Raw genomic sequence first — 19,927 nt, 5'->3', positions numbered from 1 at the left:
CCTGGGCTGCGGGTGGGTTGGGGCCTGGTCCTTTCCGTAAGCGCAGCCCCCGCAGCTCCGCCCCCTGCCCCTGCCCCTGCCCTGCCCTGCACGGGCTTTCCCCTCGCCCTCCACTCGCCCGGACAGGCCCCTGATCTGAGGTGGCGGCAGGAGTCTGTGGCCCGGGCTTCAATTCCTGGGACAGGAAGAGGCCTGGCAGGGACTTGTAGCCAAGCCAGGCCCTTTGGTGTCTAGCCTCCCCAAAAGTATGGGCCCCTGCAGTCTCGGTGCTTTTACTGGTGCCCACCACTGGCCTCCAAGCAGGCAGGCGGCGGTGGGGGAAGCGGGAGACTTTGCTGTCCGAAGGGCTGTTGAGTTCTTCCTTCCCTTTAAACAGGTGGTCGTGTTGTACTTTGCCAGGAGTGCAGAGCTAGCGGGGGCTCGCTCGGAGACCGTTTCCGTGCCACAGCGAATCACGTCTCTCCAGCTGTGGGATGAAGTTGTGAAGAGACATTCGAGGTAGTTCAGACATGGGGCTGGTGCACGGCGAGCTGGCTGACGGGGAGGGTGTAGTGGATGGACCACGTGGGTGTGCAGCTTGGAAGCCTAAAAGTTGTGGAATGGGTTTTGGGGGGTTTTTTTGCTGCGAAAGATCACACCTGTAAGTGTGTCTGCTGAGCTCGGGGCAGAGGAGCCATGAGCCGAGATCCCATGGGAGGCGCAGTGTTGCATAGAAAAGACATCTGGATTGGTTAGTCTGAAAAGGGGCACAAGGAAGAGCTGAAGAGTCCTGCTCTCAGGTTGACTTCTGTATTTTATTCAGTGGCTTACTCTAAAATGCAAAAACAATCCTAGGAGCAGGGCCCAGGATCTAGAAGTCCCCTGCCCCAAGGGGTGCCCTAACACCAGGCAACAGCCATGCTTTCTCTCTCAGGCCCAGTGGCTCTCGAATGCCTTCTGTGCAGGAACAAGAGGCAAAGGGTGGGGGGGGCAGGCAGTTTTGATGCTGTTCTACTAGAGCAACTGTACAGTTGAAAGAGATATTACATAAACTTTTGGGTACAAAGTATCTTGCATCAGGTCTAGGAAAGAAGCAGGTACAGTCTAAGTTAAATACTGGATAAGAGTGGTTTGCACTTAACTCTGTATGTAAAAGCAGACAGACACTTCAAAGAATTGAGGTGGGTTGTAAACTAAGAGCAAAGAGAAGTCGTCAGAAGTAATTTCAGATATCAGAATGCAGTTGAATAGTTAACCAAACTTTGCCCAACTTGTCATCAGGAGCAAAAACTAGGCTGATCAACAATCAGTGCACAACTCTCTTTTATGAGTAAATGCAAAGCCCATCAACACACTGCCAGCATAATCAAAACTCCCCACAATGAGGCCATTGGGATTTGTCCCAGAATGTGGTATACCTCGTCCAAAGTATACTGCCCCCATGGAGAATATGTGGGTGAAACTCCACCTCTGCTCCAAAATGAATTCTCACAGAAAAAAATGAGAAGGGGCAGAGTCACCCAGTCACTTGTAGGAGAACACTTCACATTACTGAAGGGAAATCTACAAAATGCCTTTAGCAGGTAGGTGTGGGAACAAAGAATCATAACTTTACACTGCACACTTCACACCATGGACTAAGCGTAGACAATGGTTTCATGGTTTTTTTATTATCCAACTTTTACGGATGCAGTATTGTAGTTGCCATGGTCCAGGAAATATATGAGAAGCAAGGATCTTTTTGGTGATGTCTTTTATTGGACCAACTATATAGCTGGCAGAGAGAGAGAGAGAGCAAAAAGTGCCCTTAGCTTGTCCATTCTCAGGTCTGGGTGCCTCTTCTGACCTCTACTAACCAACCTGTCATCCACAGGTAATGACAGCCTGTTTTTGTTCTTTTACATAAAAGTTTATCTATTTGAATGCATTTCTCTTGCTTTGAAGCTATAATTGATAACTTCTTATTGCTCTTAGTGTACAGCTTTTCTCCACTATTAGTTCCTGTTTCCTTTTACATATGGAGTTAAATCCAAGCCACTGTTTTAATCTGCAGTTCAGTTTAACTTAGACCCTACCTGCTTCTTTCCCACACCTGAAGAAGGGCACTTTGTCTAACTTCTCTCTCAAATGTACAGTTGGCCTACTGAAAGATAGCACAAAAAAGCTCTTTGTTTCTTGCATGTTTCTTGGACCCTCTTGACTACAACAACACTCCAACCCTATTTTCTGTACAGTGATATAGCTTCACCAGGGGAGGGAGGGCTGCCTTCCTCCTCATGCTGAAGGCACTCTTGTGAGGTGGTGCCTATGGACATCACAGGGGTTTTCAGGCTAATTATTTTGAATAAGAGTTTAAGCATCTAAAACCTTTCGATAGCAATCTGACTTTACATTAAACTGGCTGGCACTAACAGCAGCTCCTGAGTTTTCACAAAAAGGCTGTAACCAAGTATTAGAAAAGGACTTTCCTTCATACAAAATCAAAGCAAATTGGGCTTTCTTCAGCTGTAGTGTACTTCTTCCATATGTTGCCAGTAATGGGATTGGTTACCAAAAGCAATTGTGTTTGATCATCAGTGGACAATAGTTTGCAAATTTATTCTCTCGCTGGAAAGCAAATTAAATTATATTTATGAATCTGTCATGCAGCAGGAAATTTGGAAAAACAATATTTTAAAATCTACACCGCCTGCACAGGGTTGGCTGGAAAATTGGTTCGTTATTTTGTCTTTCTGGCAGAAGTCAATGTAATGATAAAATAATTTCTATGGATTCCTGGTGCAACAGAGAACAAAGACGACAGTGGAGGTTCATTCATGTTCAGCAAGACGCTTCTTTTTCAGGTGTGTGTGTGTGTGTGTGTGTGTGTGTGTGTGCTATTTTCAAACATTTGGTGTACATCCTTTTGTATTTTATTTTGCTTGAAAATAAACCATCTCAATTTTTACCTTATCTTTATTGGGTGGTGGGTTTGGTGCCCCACTGTCACTGCCAGTGACAAAATAATCGCCACATTCCAGGGTAAGTAATTGGCTGTCATGATTTTTTTTTCTTTCTTTCTTTTTTAAGTGAATAGTATAAAATAGGATTGCTCAAGTCTCAGATCTGTTGACCTCAGCTTCTTTGGGCTGTGCACCAGTTTGTTGTTTACGTGACGTCCTGCAGTTACACGTAGGCACGTTACTCAGAAACCTTTTTATGCTTCTGTTATTTTCCCTCAGGCTTGCTGTCCTACGGGATCAGGTGGTCTTTGCTGTTCGGCAGGAATACGTGCTGCTTGGGGATCAGCTGCTGGTCCTGCATTCAGGTGACGAGGTTGCTATTATCCCACCCATCAGTGGTGGCTAAGTCCAGCCGAACACGTTAGGTATGTAAAGTCCTTTCCAACAGCAGCCTGTAGGAGGCAACTGCATTGAAACAACTCTTGAATTTTCTCATCTTCCTTTTTGTTTAGGTCCAGATAACTTCCTCTTTCTGCTAGCTCTCCTGGACAGGATGTACCAATATTCCCTGCTATAGAGAGCTGTTATGCTGGCAGTGAGCTGTGAATGGGTACAGAAATAAATGATTAACACATATACAACAACCAGGACTTTTTTTTTTTTTGTTCTAGTTTGTTACAGAGAAATTTTAAAGAAATGTAATACTATATTATTTTTATTTTTAGACAAATTTCCTTTTTTCTTTTATGACAAGAATATCTGTCCTATTAGGTGGCTTCAATTCTCCTAACAGATTTACCAGTGTAAATGGGAAATTCATGTGTTTATACTGATGTAGTAGAACTAGAATCTGGCCCACTACGGTTTAAATATACTCTTCCTAAATATACTTGCTTTTATCTATTAAGTGACCTTACTAATTTCTGGAGAACAAGTGGTAGTTACCAGTTTTAGTCTGAAGTCAGGAAGAAGGCAAAAGGCAGGGGAGGGTGGAACCTTAGAGACCTAATTGGTTAACAGAGGCCTGAGGTTTCACAGCCTCTTTCATTAGATGCTGTGCAGCATGTTTGAGGAACAAATGCAGCATGATGCTTCTTGTTTACACAGGAATGTTTGGGAATGAGGGGACATTACATGGTGGATAGGTGTCACTTCATTTCAATGCCTTGTCCATTAAAAAAGAGGACCTCCACATTACCAACAGGCATTACAATGTGTATTCTCTCAGCAGTGGGGCTGAAGATGGTAACTGGCATGGAGATGTCTTCCTTTTCTTTTGGGAGGCAGTGACATGGATACAAGCCCTCTCACACTGAGGAAGGAATTAAATATGGGTCTCCCCCGTCCTGGGAAAGTGATTTAACCACTAAGCTTTTAAATAGAGATAGGATATCACCACTATCTCTATTTTAAAAGAAAGTATATGTGTTAGGCATGCTCTGAGAGTGCCTGCTGAATCAAGATCATCAGGGGATTTGGATGGAAAACCTTAGTTTCTAAATCATGATCAGGCACAGGCATAAACTAGATACTGCTACTCAGTTCTGTCAAGAGTGAAATGGTGGGTTCTGGGTTGGTACACATTATGAGAATCTTACATTTTTCTGGATAAACTGGCTCATTAGCGTTAGAGAAATTGCAGCTTGCAAATTACTTTAAAGTTAGTTTGAATTTTATACCTTATTTACTTTATAGAGAAACCATGAATGAAATTGAGGAAGAGCCAAAAGATTTCATCAAATTGACCCAGGAGAAGCTCTCTGTAGATGAAGCGTCAGTGTTGGTAACTTCACCATGCTGTGGGGCTATCTCTCTGTTTATAGGTGAGTTCAGGGCTCCTAGAATGAGTCCTTGGGCATCTAAATAGTATAATCAGTAGAGCACAGGTTTCCACGTAACCCCAGCCTTAAACATCCCTTTAAAAAAATAAGTCTCAGGAACAAATCATGATACAGGCACTCCTCACTTAACGACCGAGTTCCGTTCCTGCGACTAGGTCATTAAGTGAATTGATCGATAAGCGAGGAGCCGCCCCTTGATACTGCGTGCCTTGGCTTGAGACGCCGCGCTGCCGTTTCCACGACCAAAGTTCTCGTACTTACGACCAGTTCTCGTACTTACGACCAGTTCTCGCTGGTCGTAAGTCTGCGCGGTTGTTAAACAGGTAGGTCGTTAAGTGAGGAGTACCTGTATATGACAAAATTCTGTATTTGTTGTTTAAAGCAGGACCCTGGTAAGGCTCTTACAAAGCTCCAGAGTGGGGAAGGAGATGCTAAAAAGCCTCCTTGCTTCTGTGGCCATTGTTGTGGCTGGCTAGAATTTGGGCCCTCTTTATAATTTGGAATTTACCTCTTTATAAAATGGTAACAACAAAAGAGAGGAGACCTAATTACCACCCTTTTAGTTAACTGACGCTTCAGAACCCAGAATGAGACGGGATTTGATAAGTTTCCGAGTACCAAAAGGGCGGTTATAAAAGGGATGGAAATAGGTCTTTGTGGTAGCAGGGGATAAGACAAGGAGCAATGTCTTAAATTTCAGGAAGGGAAATATAGGTCAGATGTTGGGAAGAACTTTCTCACTGTGAGAGAACATTGGAACAGCTACCCAGAGAGATTCTGGAACCTCTGTCCTCGGAATTTTTTGAGTGCATGCTGGAAAAACACTTGAATGGTTTATTTAGAGATGATCCTGTCTTGAGAAGGTTGGACTAGATGGCCTCCCTTCTCACCCTACTTTTCTATGATTCTAAACATTTGTGCTTAGAATTAAGTGCTGTTGTGCACTTAAATACCACATTGCATGGACAGATGCAGCCGTGTCTCGCAGATTTTTCTAAAAATATAGCATCAAATGTATTGTCACTAAATATGTTTCCACCTTGGCCATTAGGAACTCTATGAACACACAATCATCAGGCTGGATTAAATCTCATTGACATTAAAATTGATAAGTCTTGTTAGATATTCTTATGTCATAGCACTGAACAGTCACTGACCAGTTCAGAGCAAAAACCTACGTCTACTGAACATATTCTCTGCTTAAATTTTAAATACTATGAAGCATAGATCATCATTTTCTTCATGGTTTTATAGCACTGGTACGAACATGTCCTGGCCCCTAACAACAGTTCCTAGGTGCTACTGCAACACAAAGAAATAAAACATCTGTACTTAATTTATCAATCATTTGTTTTTAGGCACTACAAGAGATAATTTTGATGGGAAAAAGGTGATTCATTTGGAGTATGAAGCATATACACCAATGGCAGAAGCAGAAATAAAGAAAATCTGCAGAGATGTTAGAAAAAAATGGCCAGCAATCAAACATGTAGCCGTGCATCATAGACTTGGGTATGTTTCAACAACCTCTAGGTCAGGGGTTTTCAAACTTTTTACAGTTGAGCCACCCCTTAATAGACTCAAGGTGCTCTTTGGAAATTGCCAGCTGCTTTTAGTCAGTTTTTGACTACAAAAAAATAATAGAGCAATTCTTCTGTTACAAAGAACTCAGACCACAACAGTCCATCTTGTTTTTATCAGTGAATTTCTATTTGAAATCTCTGAGTTTACCTTGTGAATCATTTTTACACAACTAACTGCTAATATTGTGGCACCAGGCATCACCCTTGAACACATCTCAAGGCACCCTATTGAGAATCACTGCCCTAGCTATTTATATACTGTCAATGTTAATTAATGCTAATCTGATTTTTCTGCTTTCCCCTAGCTTGGTTCCAGTGACAGAAATGAGTGTGATTATAGCAGTCTCTTCTCCTCACAGAATAGAATCTCTCAATGCTGTGAGCTACTGCATTGACACTTTAAAAGCAACAGTTCCAATATGGAAAAAGGTAAACTTTGATACTTGGGATGGTTTGTTCTATTTGCAAACAAAGCACCACCTATTAGGGGTGTGTGAAGCTTCGGTTGCTAATTTGATTTGGAGAAGATTTGGCACGATTTGGAGGCTGAAACCAAATCGAATGGGGAGAAAAAAAACCCTCTCCGAATCGATTTGGAAAAGATTCGGCAATTCAGAAAGCAGTCTTTCGGGGGACAGAAACTGAGAAGAGGGATGGGGAGCCGGTGGGGAAAGACTGACAACTGTAGCTGGCCAGTGACTGTGATCTTTCCCTGAGTCCCCTTCCAATCACAGTACTTTGGGGGAGGAACATAGAAACAGCAAAAGAGCCTCTGTCTGCAGCCTTTTTGTCCCTTTTGTGAGCCGTTTCTGCTTGAACAACAGTGTCTGAAAGGTACTGGACTGGATTGGCTTCCTAGTCAGCCTTCTGCTAGTTTCTGTTCTTGGAAAGGATTGGATACAGCTTACTAAATAGAATACCTCTACCTATCCCTATCCAATCCATTTCTTTCAACTTATTCTTCCCCCCCAAAACCTCTTATTTGTTCTTGTTTCCCACTACCCACTTCTTAAACCAAAGCTGTGTTTTCCCTGGCAGTGTGATCCATCACTGTGCAGGAAAGCGCGCGCACACACACACACACACACACACACACACACACACACACACACACACGAAGAATAGATATTATTTTACTTACATACACAAACAGACTAAATACAATGTAGAAGAAGAAGTCACACACAGAAGAAGAGATATTACAGCTGCACACACACACAGACACACTTTCCAGCATAGGAAAGATTAATAAGAAGTGTTCTGGAAAGGCAGGTGCCAGGTCTCCTGGCAGGGGAGGGAGAGGTCTATAGCTTTGTATCAAAAATCCAATGTCTATGTTTAGTTAGACAAAGGGGAGCACGTTCCGAAGGTGAGCAAGGTCACCCAGAGCACTGGGGAGATGCTTGCTCTGGATGGCCAGCCCTTCTCCTTAGTTGAGTGGCTAGGGTTCAGGTGGCTCATGGCGCCCATGGCCCTATCCTACCAAGTGCCTGCATGCACTATTAGCAGGATGGTGGTGTCCTCCCTGTACGAGGCATGCCAGCAGTACTTGAAGGAGGAGCTGCACAAGGCAGGGCTGTAGGTAGCCTCACACTGCACCTCGGACATCTGGGGCAGCCGGGGTGGAGATCACTTCTTTCTTTCCCTCACAGGGCACTGGTGCAATCAGTCAGGCCACTGGTGGGCTCTCCTTGAAGTGGAGGTGATGGTTGGCGGGGGGGGACTGACAACGGGGCCGATATGGTCAAGGCTGTCTGTGATGCCAACTTTGTTGCCATCCACTGTGTGGCACACAAGCTGCACCTCATACTCAGGGGCGCTTTAGAGGGGGACAGGGCTGCTGGTGATGGCACGATCACTACCACCCATCTGATTTCAAAATGCAGGAAGGTGGCAGGCTACTTCCATTGCAGCACCAAACAGGGCAAGATGCTGTGAGAGAAACAGGCAGAGCTGAGCATCTCGCAGCACAAAATCATGCAGGATGTGGAGACTTGGTGGAACTCCATATACCTGATGCTGGAAAGACTGGTGGAGCAACAGAAGGCCATCCATGAGTTGGCCTTGATCGGGGAGATTGGAATCAGCAGCCCCCTTAACAAAGCAGAGTGGGATATCATCTCCCAGATCATGGTGGTCCTCAAGCCGTTCTTCGAGGCCACCGAGACCCTTGGTGCTGGTGATGCCCTCCTTAGCCAGGTGATCCCCATAGTAAGGGAACTTGAGAAGCAAATGGAGAAGTTCCAGGGGATCAGTGTTCCTGGTTGGGACAAGCCACTCACCAGACGTGCAGGCACTGGCTAGGCAGCTGAAGGAGGGCATCAGGAGACAGCTGGATCCCTTGTGGTCCAGTACAGTCCACATGCTGGTGGGCATGTGACTCAAGGGTGAAGGGGAGCATGTGCACTGGCAGCACCAAAACCGTTGAACACTGGACAGAGGTGCTGGTGAACAGTCAGGGGGGCAGAAGGGAAGAGGTGAGGGGATGAGGAAGAGGGGGATCCAGTACCAGCACTAGCCAGTCTCCTCCATGCCAGCTGCTGCCAATGTGGGCCAAGGGCATGGCTTCAATGTTGGGGTCCGGACGCACCAGACCCCAACCTTGGGCAGGCAGCACCAAGGCTTCAGTGGCTACCTATCTCACTGAGGATGTGGAGCCGCTGGACTGTGACCCCTTGGCCTATTGGGCAACCCGCAGCCAGATGTGGCAGGATCTGGTCATGGTTGGCTGGCAACACCTCTTCTGTCCACCGACCAGTGCTCTGAGCGAGAGGGCGTTCAGCATTGCTGGGGATGTTGTGACACCCCACTGTACCTCCTTGGATCCTGGTTTGGTGGAGCAGCTGGTGTTCCTCAAGGTGAACCTTCTGCTGCTGGGGTTCCCCAAGCTCCACCTGCAGATGGAGTGAATGCCACGCTCCTCACTCCCTACGCACCTATTTCCATTTTTTTTTTTTTAACCAGTTACTGACCCCCTCTCTGAGCTGGAGGTGGCACACTGCATCACCAGCCAGCAGGGGAAGAACATGTCCCTGCTGAGCTCCCGTGCCAGGATGAACATGGAGGTATGGGCTGGGGCTGTGGGCAAGGAGAACAGTTTTACAGGAGGACAGGATGCATGATCGCTAAAACTGCACTCTGCCAGGGTTAGGAGGCCTGGTGGGAGCACCCCCAGGAAATGCCAGGACTGAGGATCTCCCTGGTAAAAGGTGGGTAGGAGGCACCATAACCTCTAGCCACCGCACACACTCACACTTGCTCTCTCTCGCTCTTGAGTTGTGAGGCTCCAGGTGAGCTCAACTTAGCTGCCAGGGATGCCAGCTTTTGGGGTGAAAAACCCTTTGTCAGGCTGAAGAAGCACCTGCACTTGGTGCGTGTGTGTGTGCGCTGTTCCTGGATGGAAGGAACAGTAAAGCAGCCAGAGGCTGGCAGGCAAGAAAGCCAGTCAGTGAAAATGGAAATGGAGGCATCGGGGTGGGAGAAACAGGCTGGGGAAGGGGGATGTAGCAGGTAAAAGTGAGAGGTACCTGCTGCTACCTGAGGGGACAGATGCCGGGTGGGTTGTAGTGTGTCATAAATCTAATGTCTGTATTGAGTCTATGAGTTTCTGTATCTAGGAGGTTGATGAAGTGAAGTTCATAGGCCCTTCTGTGAAAAGTGGTTTGTAAATTCCCTTTGAGGATCAGGCCTGAGAGACTGGAGACTTTTTTGGTGAGAAATGTGCTCCCACATGTAGTTAGGTATTCTTGTCTTTGACAGATTCTGGTGTGCAGTTTGTGCAGGTACTGGAGATATGTTGGCAGGTTTTGTGTTTTGGGATGTAGGAAGTTTGCCTCTGGTGATGAGGTTAGCGAGGTTCAGTGCTTGTTTGAATTTACAAACCACTTGTAAATTCAAAGTGGACCCAGGGAGCTTTGGCAGTGGGGGGGACCACTGTGGGAGCACCACTGTAGCATTCTGGTGGTGAGAGGTTTATCCATGCCTGCTCTGGGGCTTGGCAGGGAGGAACTGCATCAGGCCTTAGGTGGCTGGGAGCTGTTCCTGTGCGGCCACCATTTCTCTTTGCCCTCCAGCTGCCATTCAGGTGTAGCTCCCAAGCTACCCACCTCTGTTGTAGCTCCCAGCTGTCTGTGACCAGCAAGGGCAGAGGCAAAGCCTCCCGCTGCTGAAATGCTGCTGAAGCTCTGGAGCCTGTGTCAGACCAGAACCAGGTTGTTTCACCCTGCAACACCCAGAGGTTGCCGGCTGCTGATTTAGACTCTTTTTTTCACGAAGCTCTGTACAGGTAGTGCACACTAAGAGCTACATTAATCTAAATGGCATACTGCCTTGGGTTTTGGGTTCTTTATAGGCTTAAGATGTGGAAGTCATTACAGAAACTCCAGGCCATCTTCTGCTCTGTATAAGTAATCATAGCCTGCCTGATGAATAGGTGTAGGAGACCTGTGAAGCACATCTTGTTCTTTGTTTCCATTTGCAGGAACTGTATGAAGAAGAATATTCTTGGAAAGAAAACAAGGAATGCTTTTGGACAAACATGGAAAAATAACTCCACCTTCTTTTCAGATAGTCACTCTATGAAGATTAGTTTTGAGTTGTGTTTCCAGAAAATATAACTAGGATTTTACTTCCATGCTAACAAACACTTGAATAATTTATATTGGTTTAATTATGCCAATTATGAAATGATATATGGTGAATGGATTATTCTTAAAAATAACTTCAAATCTTCTGTAAAATCACCTACTTTGCTCTTGTTCATAGCAGGCCAATATTTAAAATATCTTTCATAAAATTCTTGGATGAAAGGTGTCTAAAGTTGTTTGCCATATACCGCCTCATTGTCTTTTTGTTGGCAGTTTGCAGACACTGCCAGTATTGGACATCCCGGGTGGACAATCAGATGTGTTTTCAGACCTCAGGTTTTTTTAGAATGGATGCAAAGTTAGTTTATGAGCTTTGGCATACTTTTTACCTTGTAATTTGAAAGATGCCTAAAGTTGACAAAGCACTTTGGTATGTGCAGAGGGAAAATATATGCTATACTCAAGAGTTTATTAATATTTTGGTAATGGTTATTTCCCAGTTGCCTTTTTCACAGAAATGTTTTTGTTATGCAGTTGATATTACAAGCCCATCACATTGATCATAGGACAGTAGGGCTGGAAGGAACCTCACAAGGTCATCTAGTCCAGCCCCTGGCTTAAGGCAGGATCATCTTCGACTAAATCACCCCAGACCAATGTCTCTACAACCTGTTCTTGAAAATTTCCAGGGATGGAGATTCTACAACTTTTTAGGTAGCCTATTCCAATGCTTGAACACCTTCCTAGTCAGAAAGTGCCTCCTAATCTCCAGCTTAAATTTCCTCTGCTGCAGTTTGAGCCCATTGCTCCTAGTCTTGTCCCATATAACTACAGACAATAGTTTATCTCCATCTTTTCTGTAATTGCCCTTCACGGATTTAAAAACTCTCAAGTTGCCCCTCAGTCTTCTCTCTCCCAGACTATATAATCCTTTCACCCTTTCCTCATAAATCATTCTTTCCAGACATCTAATAATTTTGTGGCTTCCCACTGGACTCTTTCCAATCTGTCCACATCCTCCTTAAAGTGTGGGGCCCAGAACTGGACACAGTACTTCAAATGAGGCCTCACCAGTGCAAAATAGCGTGACAAAATCACTCTGGATAGGTCATTCAAAGTAAGATAATATAATCTAACTGGAAAAAGCTGTTAGCAGTAACTAAAATCTTACTGAGGTATAACGTGATTAATTTTGAAGGAATTTTAATAGATGTATAGTTCTGTGCTACCTCTTAAAAGACAGTCATTGTTAGAAAAAAAAAAAAAAATTAAACAACCAAAACAAGTTCAAGGCTTTGACTTTAGGTGCTCTTGCAGTTTTAAACTTTAACTATGAATCAGGACACTCCAAATGAATTTAATTGTTTAAAACAAGTGTCCATTTAAAAATCAAATACTAATTTTCAGTGTTCAGTTGATTTTATTTTTTAAATTAATTCTTCCAGTGAATATATTATACTTTCCTCTCTTGCTCCTGTTTAAGTGGGATGTTTTGTACACAGCAAAAATAGCTTGACAGCGTGCCCAAGCCTTCATACTGTTCTGTTCAAATCAGTGGGGGTATTTACGTAAGTAAAGCATGCAAGTATTATCAATTTGTACTTGAAGCCTAAATTGAGACCAGAGTACTGTTGTTCTGGACATTTTAGTGAGAGATTGTACCTGCCTCAAATATTTTATACTCTGAAGTTGGGGGTGGCAACCTGTGGCACCTGGACTGAATCTGGGCCTTCAAACCTTTGGCTCCGGCTTCAGTTGGCTTTGCTCAAGGACTCTGCCTGTGCCACAGAGTGCAGGCTCTTGTGGAGGGGGTGCTTTTGCTGTGTCCTGCTGCAGCTGGATGACTGCCTAGTGCCTACCCTTCCTTTAACCTGAGCTGGGTCATTCCAGCCCCCTGGTGGAATTGCCAACTCTTGTTCTAAGTAGACAGGATAGAAAAAAGGTGGGGAAAAAAAAGCACAATGAAGTGAGTTTCCCAAGACTACACATCATACCATTAATTAAATCATACAACGCAACACAAATGTTTCATTTAACCTGTTTCATTGTTTTCCTGATTGCACAAAGCAAGGGAACAAGACAAAATCATTTTGGTTTTTTATCATCTCTCTCTCTAACCATTGCTTGTTGTAACTGAAATAAACCTAACCTTCCAAACTTAACATTTTTTTTGGATAAAGCGTGATTAAACTGTCTGTATTTTGTGCCCCACTAAAGGTAGTGGGGCTTCCCCAGAAGAAAAGCCACTTTTTGCATTATAATTGCCTGACAGCTTCCAAATTGTACAGATCCCAGTTCTAGATAGAGTACAATGAGTTGAAAGTTGTATTTTCCATGGTTTGGAAGCTTGTGAGGAGAATGCTGTGCGGGCCGACTCCCGATCCCGCCTGGATCGCCATGTGCGAGCTCTCTCCCGATCCCATCTGGGTCGTCATGGGCGAGCTGGGGGCCTGTCTTTGTGTGTACACAGGCTGTGGCCGGTAGCCCGGGTACACGGGGTTGGAAAATACCGCGGTGCGGTATGGCACGCTGTAGCTAGAATCAGTCACGGAGGCGTAATGGTTGATTGAAAAGATTATTTACTTACACCCAAGGTGGTCGCAGTGTAGGCTGGTCAGTTTTCCAGGCTCAGCTCCGCTTGAGTTCTCGGTGGAGGACTCTAATAAACTCGGTTCCTTGACCCCGGAGTGAATCAGGCTCCGCGGGGTTCAAGAATTCGTTCCCACGGAGCAGCTGTATCTCTGTGAGTGTTACTCGGTTCCCAGGTCCCCTGGAGCTGTTAAACTCCGTGGGCTCGACAATTGGGTCCTTAGGACAGGGATACGTCTGGACTGCGATTGGCGACAGGGAGAGGCTAGAGGTTAGTTGCCTCGGAGTCGTTAAGGCTCCGAGGGGACGGTAAATAATTCCCCCGGAGTTGTTGAAGCTCCGTGGGTTCGACAATTTAAACCTCTGTTGCCCTCTTAAGGAAAAAGCTGGGTTCGTATGGATCAGCAGCGCTTAGAGATCCTCACGCTCCTTTCCCGAACTCCACGTGCTTTCTCTCTCCGATTTGGGTGGAAACCACCCAAGCCTTTTGTACGGCTAGCAAGCCAATAGCTAGCTGCCATGTGTGCTTACATTAAGACTGGCCAATAATGTGGCGCGAATCCTAATACAAATGGCAGGGACTCCTTGCATCGCGCATTGCTATAATGCAAAAGAAATGCACTATGCAAAGAAAGCTACAGAACTGGCGGGAAAAGCTCCTGCACATGGGTTCTCTGTTGCAGGAGAACACTCCACCGTGCAAAAGAGCTGTAATTTGGCGGGAACATGATTTAGCGATGCCGAAGCGCACAGAAACAAAAAAACCCACAACTTTGGGTTGTGACAAATGCATGAATTTGTATCTTCTGTATGTAAAATATATAATGCTGTCAGAATTCCTCAATAAAAATCATTTCCTCAGTTCAATAATGTTTCCTTTAAAAAAAAAAAATCTGAAATTAATACTGTCCTGTCTTTCAAATTCTTGGTATTGACAGTTCCATGTGAATTTCCTTACTGGGAAAAGCCTTCATCTTGGGTATCAAGCAAATAATGGATGTGGTACTTTACAAATAGTAGTATAGGACTAAGTAGTATAGAGCAAGTTCCAAAGAAGCACTTGAGGCAACAAAGTCCAGATGTGCAGTGCAAAAGACCTTATTCAGTGGGAGCGTTTTCATGAGACACTAACAGCTCAGTAGCCTAGTAATACTGTATAGTAGCGCATCACATCTCAAACAGTACTAAAGCACTAGTGCACCGTATTATTAGGCTACTGTGTGGCAGCATCGCTTAAAAGTTGTGCAGCAACGCTAGTGAGAAGTAACTAGTTAACTTGCATTTATTTAGTACTTAATTATGCCCAACCTGACAGTGAACTCCCCTGTTTGTAAGTTCCTAGGTCCCTGCAGTTCTGCATGCACTGTTCTGAGCAGCCAAACTCCTGACTTCCATCCAAGTTCTGTTGGGATCCAGAAAATGGTGATAGCAGTCCCTAATAATTTCCAGACATATACCCATTTTCTCTCTTCTTAGTTTTGCCATAGTTGGTCATTATGTTTCCCTATAAAATCACATGATCAACATTTATTTTTTTTTTTTACTGATATTGACTCTATTTTCATCCTGCACTAGTTCCTTAGCATCAGTATATAACACTTTCTTGTCAGTGGTGCATACTAAATCTTTTGCCCTCTTCCATAAACTCAGTCTTGCTTCTTGTTTTCTTGTATAAATGAAAACATAATCATATTAACTAAACCAGTGTCACCACACACTTTTTTTTATACTCTACTTGTGCAGAGACTTCATGTTCCCACTGAATCCTCTTAAGTCTTTAAAAAATAGGTTTACCAAAAAGCTTTGACAGTCGCTTCTGAATCACTTCTGCTGAAGGACAGCCCATTAAGGAATATTCAAAGGTTTCTGTTATTTCTGGACAGTTCTTTTGGACAATTTTTTTCTTCCTTGTGAATCCAATTCTTTTCATCCTTGATTGCTACATTACTTGCCCACCAATTATTGCTTCATATTTATTTGCGAACCAATCTTATCCTAATAATTGTAAAGCTTAGAACCAAAGTCCCTGGCCTAAATTGGCCAGCATTTGTTCAGATTCATATATTTGACACTGCAGTATCCTTTGATATAATCCTTACCACATATTGTTCTTTAATTCCTCCAAGGTCACATTCCACATTGCTAAGTACATATTGTCATATTGAATGAAATAGTTTGAATGTTTGTAAAGATTGCCCATTAGCCAGTTTCAGGAAGAAGATAGGATTTATCTCCTTATCTAGCTCATTGTTTCGGAGCTACGTGCGAAATGTCCTGACTTCACCTAAAACCTTAATTTAAATTGTATCTTTAGAAGTTTTTTACAAAGAAAACAAATGCCCTAAATTCCGAGACATCAAAGCCTAAGGCCTTTTAACCAGACTGGTAAAAAAGAAAAGGTATTTACAGTGATATGGAAGAAGTCTCCCTAAAAGTAATTTAAAATGCTCAACAAAGGTAATTTCTGTTGAGTAAGATCCGAGCCCAAATTTGGGAGGTATGATAAATTGAGTAGGAGGAGCCCAATGACGGCAGCTCACTCAATAAAAACCTGTAACTTACTGTCCCAATTTGGAGGTGACTTCACTTGCAGAACAACGAAGGAAGAATGGCAAGTATAAGGTCGGATTAGATTGATCACCTAATCCAGCCTCTCCGTGAACACGAATCCCTTAGTTCACGCTGAAGCCGCGGAGCGCCCGAAAGGGACTGAAGGAAGGGGACGTAGTCCTATCACTGCTGAGCCTAGCTCATTGAATCGTATTGCTGAGGCCAGCCCATTGAACCGTACTACTGAGGCCAACCCATTAAATTGTACTACTGAGGAATGAAACCATATTTTGGTATTTGGCTTCTCGGAATTCTAGGATTGTAAGTATATTATGAAAAATAACAGTATTGATTCAAATTTAACTTTTAGTTGTAATTGTAGTTGTTTTTGTAACACTAATTCTTATAGCATTGTTTGGGAAGGAAGTGCATTCGGAGCATTGTTTCTGATATATGTAACTATTGTGTTTTTAATGTTTGTGGTGTTTCTTAAAGCTAAGCAGTGTTATATACGTAGCAAAGAGTTTTAAAATAAAATTGTGTTGTATAAATTAAGTGTGTAATCATTGTGAAATCGTGCAATCAGCTAACTACTCCCCCAGCCAGTGCATCAAAACGAATCAGTAAATTGTGTGGGATTTTCTCTATTCCATAACCCACTAGAGACACATATTAGTCAAATAAACTGGAAGCTCCTGCTGTATTTTATCCCTTCACAACTGACCACAAATGGCACACCTGCCCACTGTCCCCTCTCTCTTTCACCTTCCCCAGAAAAGCCCACCATCCTTTATTAGAGTAAATTCTAAGCCAGACTGGGCTATCTGTCAATCACCTGCCCCTAATCCTCTCAGTAATTTAGATTCTGAAAATAAAAGAAAATAGAGTGGCTAGAAAAACAGCTTTATGCCTGGTTCAGGACCCTGTGCTCCTACATTCTCCCTCTCTTGTACAGATGGAGGGAGATGCATCTGCCCTGGAAACAAAACAGGCAGCTAACTTCATTCTTTCGAACTTCCAAATGCTTGCCTTCCCTTTCCCAGAGTCATTTCCCAATTTAATTCTGATGTCTCTTATAGACAGGCACAAGAGGGGCTCCAACCCACCAACAGTTAGCACTTACCTAGTGAAGGCGTACTTGAAGGGTCTGGATATGTTTAAGTCAGCAGGTCCTGATGATCTTTGTCCAAGGGTGCTGAAGAAATTGGCCAGTGTCATAGCAGAACCACTGGCATGGTTGTTTGACCACTCAGAGTCCAGAGGAGAGCCACACGCATGATCAGAGGTCAGGAAAACAGACCTTATGACTAGAGGCTGAGAGCCATGGGACTCTTCAGCCTGGAAAAGCGCAGGCTCAGGGGCAACCTGATGGCCACCTATAAGTTTATAAGGGGTGTTCACCAGGACCTGGGGGAATGTTTGTTCACCAGAGCGTCCCAAGGGATTACAAGGTTGAATGGTTATAAACTCCTGCAAGTCTGTTTCAGGCTGGACATAAGGAAGAACTTCTTTACTGTCCAAGCCCCCAAGGTCTGGAATGGCCTGCCGCCAGAGGTTGTTCAAGCACCTACTTTGAATGCCTTCAGGAGAAACCTGAATGTTTTTCTTGCTGGGATCCTATGACCCCAGCTGACTTCCTGCCCTTGGGGCAGGGGGCTGGACTCTGATCTTCCAAGGTCCCTTCCAGCACTAATGTTTATGAAGTCTCTGTTGCTTTCTCTGCCCCACCCCGCCCTTTGACTGACATTATTTTTGCTCTTCTCCTTGACTATTATGGTAGGAAATTCTGGTACTCTCTGCTGCCCCAGCCACATTGCTTTTATCTTTCGGAAGCTTAGAGACCTTTTCATTAATTTTCATGGACCCTTTTAGCCTCTTAACGTCCTCTTAGGTTGTCACCAACATCGCGATGTTAGCTGCGCACACCACTACTTTGGAAAGGAAAGATGATTGGGACCATGGTCCACATTCCAAATAATTCTAACTGGATAGCAATTTTTAATGTTTATCCCGGTGATTCTCAACATCCTTAGACTTGAGGCACCCCTTGGAAATGCCTACTCCCAGTTTACGCTCTTTTTTTTATAAATGCAGAAAAATAATGCAACAATGTTTCTGTTGCAAAGAACTCAAAGATCACAAGTATAGATTTTTATGTGAAATCTCTGGATTTATCTTGTGAAACGTTAGCAAACCGAACGGTGTTATCATTATATGGCACCCTGTGGCACCCTTGAATGGCTCTCTAGACACCTCCATGCTGTGGCTCACTGCTCTCTTTCTTCTGCTAGGTAACTTGGTCCTAGAGAGAATAAGGTCTCCAGACCACCCACACAATCTTTCAAGACGGATTGAACAAACTACTAAAAAAATTCCTCTTACCTGTTCCTTCCCTTGCATCTCTTTTTCCTCTTCTGTTATTATGGCCTTGAGTTTCTGGGAAACCCTTTCATCTCATAGAAAGCCCTTCAGTTCTGCTCTTGGCATCTTCCGAAATAATTGGATAATTTAATGACAATTAATTGCAGCGACTAAGGACCAGCAGGTGTCATATTCAGTGGCTGTGTCTACATGTGTGCTTAGCTGCAGAGTAGACTAATTAGCTGCAGAGTAAGGCATCACCATCTACACGTGACACTGTTATGCTTTGGTAAATACTTATGGTGGGGTAATTAACTGCAGTTAAATGTACGTGGAAACACTGACCATGGGCATAAACTGCATCAAGCCAACCCAGCCAGCACAGGGTCAGACTTCTGCCTGTGCACCTAACCACATGGCTCTACACTTTCAGCACCTAGCCAGTCTCTCTGCCACCTGACACCACCACCTGGAGCCCAAGGCTCACCCCCTTGTCCTGGTGTAAACTGCTCTGCCCCAGCCTAAATTGCTGCTGTTCTGGGTGCATGTGTAGATGCTACACCCGGAAGTAATTTACCCTATCTCAAACTTACCTGTTTATTGCTTTAAATTAACTGCACATGCAGGTGCACCCAGTAGGGCTGTGCAAAGCTTTGGTCACCGATTAGATCTGGAGGAGATTCGGCAACTGACTCTCAGCATCAGAATCAAATCAGAAGGCCCATTAACCTCTCCGAAACAAATCAGAAGCCCCCAATTTGATTCGGAGAGATTCAGTGATTCAGGCATAGACATAGCTTTATATGTTTTTTCTACGTACCTCAGGGTACCAGGTAGCTTGTGAACGCTGCAATGGTGGGGCGGATGGAGTGTCCCATGGGAGCACGGGGGGAGCGGAGTGGGGGTTTCCCAGCGTGCTTGGCAGTGGACCCATAAGTGCTTCTGGTCCATGTCCCCTGTGGAGCATGTGGGGGAACCCCCCTTGGCTCCGCGACTGGTGCCTCCTGGGTCTGGGGGGGCACCCAGGGTCCCTCTGTGGCTGATCACATGGGGGTCTCCCGCACACTCTTGTGGGATGTGCCATCTGCCCCAGCATTGCAGCGTTCACGAGCAGTGCCTGGTACCTTGAGGTATGTAGAAAAAACATAAAGCTGTGTCTATGGCCGAATCACTGATTCTCTGAATCAGAATCGAATCTTCAGATTTGGATTTGGCCGAATCGAATTGGGACCGTGATCCGAATCAATGAATTAAATCACTGTCCCCCGAATCGGGCTGAATCTGAATCAAATACAGCCCACTTTGCACACCCCTAGCACCCGGTATATAACAAACCAACATAATGAAGATGGAATTTTTAAGCAGTGCTGTGCATCAGGTCCCCTCCACAGCTTTTGTCGGCCTGTCAAGACTGGTAAAATGTTTGTTTTACTAGGAGAGAAATGTACAGGGATAGAGAGAAGCATGTAGAAGACATGCTGTTGGCCTCTTTCCCT

General features: G+C 44.4%; 2 protein-coding genes across 3 annotated transcripts; both read left to right on the top strand.

The window, feature by feature from the left end:
- Nucleotides 1-21: 21 nt before the first annotated feature.
- Nucleotides 22-4,658, top strand: MOCS2 (molybdenum cofactor synthesis 2; the record flags this gene model as incomplete). The annotated part of the gene is made up of 5 exons (XM_014527912.2): nt 22-36; nt 377-498; nt 3,201-3,346; nt 3,434-3,531; nt 4,617-4,658. Coding segments are annotated over 3 exons (264 nt in total), but the record flags the coding sequence as incomplete, so codon positions are not given.
- Nucleotides 3,208-11,480, top strand: LOC102379010 (molybdopterin synthase catalytic subunit). Of its 2 annotated transcripts, XM_025196134.1 has the most exons (6): nt 3,306-3,346; nt 3,434-3,531; nt 4,617-4,744; nt 6,121-6,274; nt 6,651-6,774; nt 10,826-11,480. In XM_025196134.1, the coding sequence occupies exons 3-6, from the start codon at nt 4,624-4,626 to the stop codon at nt 10,892-10,894; spliced, it is 468 nt and encodes a 155-aa protein (XP_025051919.1). In that variant the 5' UTR covers nt 3,306-3,346; nt 3,434-3,531; nt 4,617-4,623; the 3' UTR covers nt 10,895-11,480. The 2 variants fall into 2 exon arrangements, with proteins under 2 accessions (XP_006017342.1, XP_025051919.1); XM_006017280.3 differs by lacking the exon at nt 3,434-3,531 and having other exon boundaries at nt 3,208-3,346.
- Nucleotides 11,481-19,927: the final 8,447 nt, after the last annotated feature.

This window comes from Alligator sinensis, unplaced genomic scaffold (assembly GCF_000455745.1).
Source record: "Alligator sinensis unplaced genomic scaffold, ASM45574v1 scaffold573_1, whole genome shotgun sequence".
Classification (NCBI taxonomy): Eukaryota; Metazoa; Chordata; order Crocodylia; family Alligatoridae; genus Alligator; species Alligator sinensis.
Note: the sequence above shows the minus strand (reverse complement) of the source record. Positions and strands in the feature narration are given on the sequence as shown.

Coding starts and splice junctions, on each gene's coding strand:
- LOC102379010 (XM_006017280.3), top strand. CDS start 4,624: ATGAATGAAATTGAGGAAGAGCCAAAAGATTTCATCAAATTGACCCAG. Junction 6,275..6,650: donor GCCGTGCATCATAGACTTGG/GTATGTTTCAAC, acceptor GCTTTCCCCTAG/CTTGGTTCCAGTGACAGAAA. Junction 6,775..10,825: donor CAGTTCCAATATGGAAAAAG/GTAAACTTTGAT, acceptor TTCCATTTGCAG/GAACTGTATGAAGAAGAATA.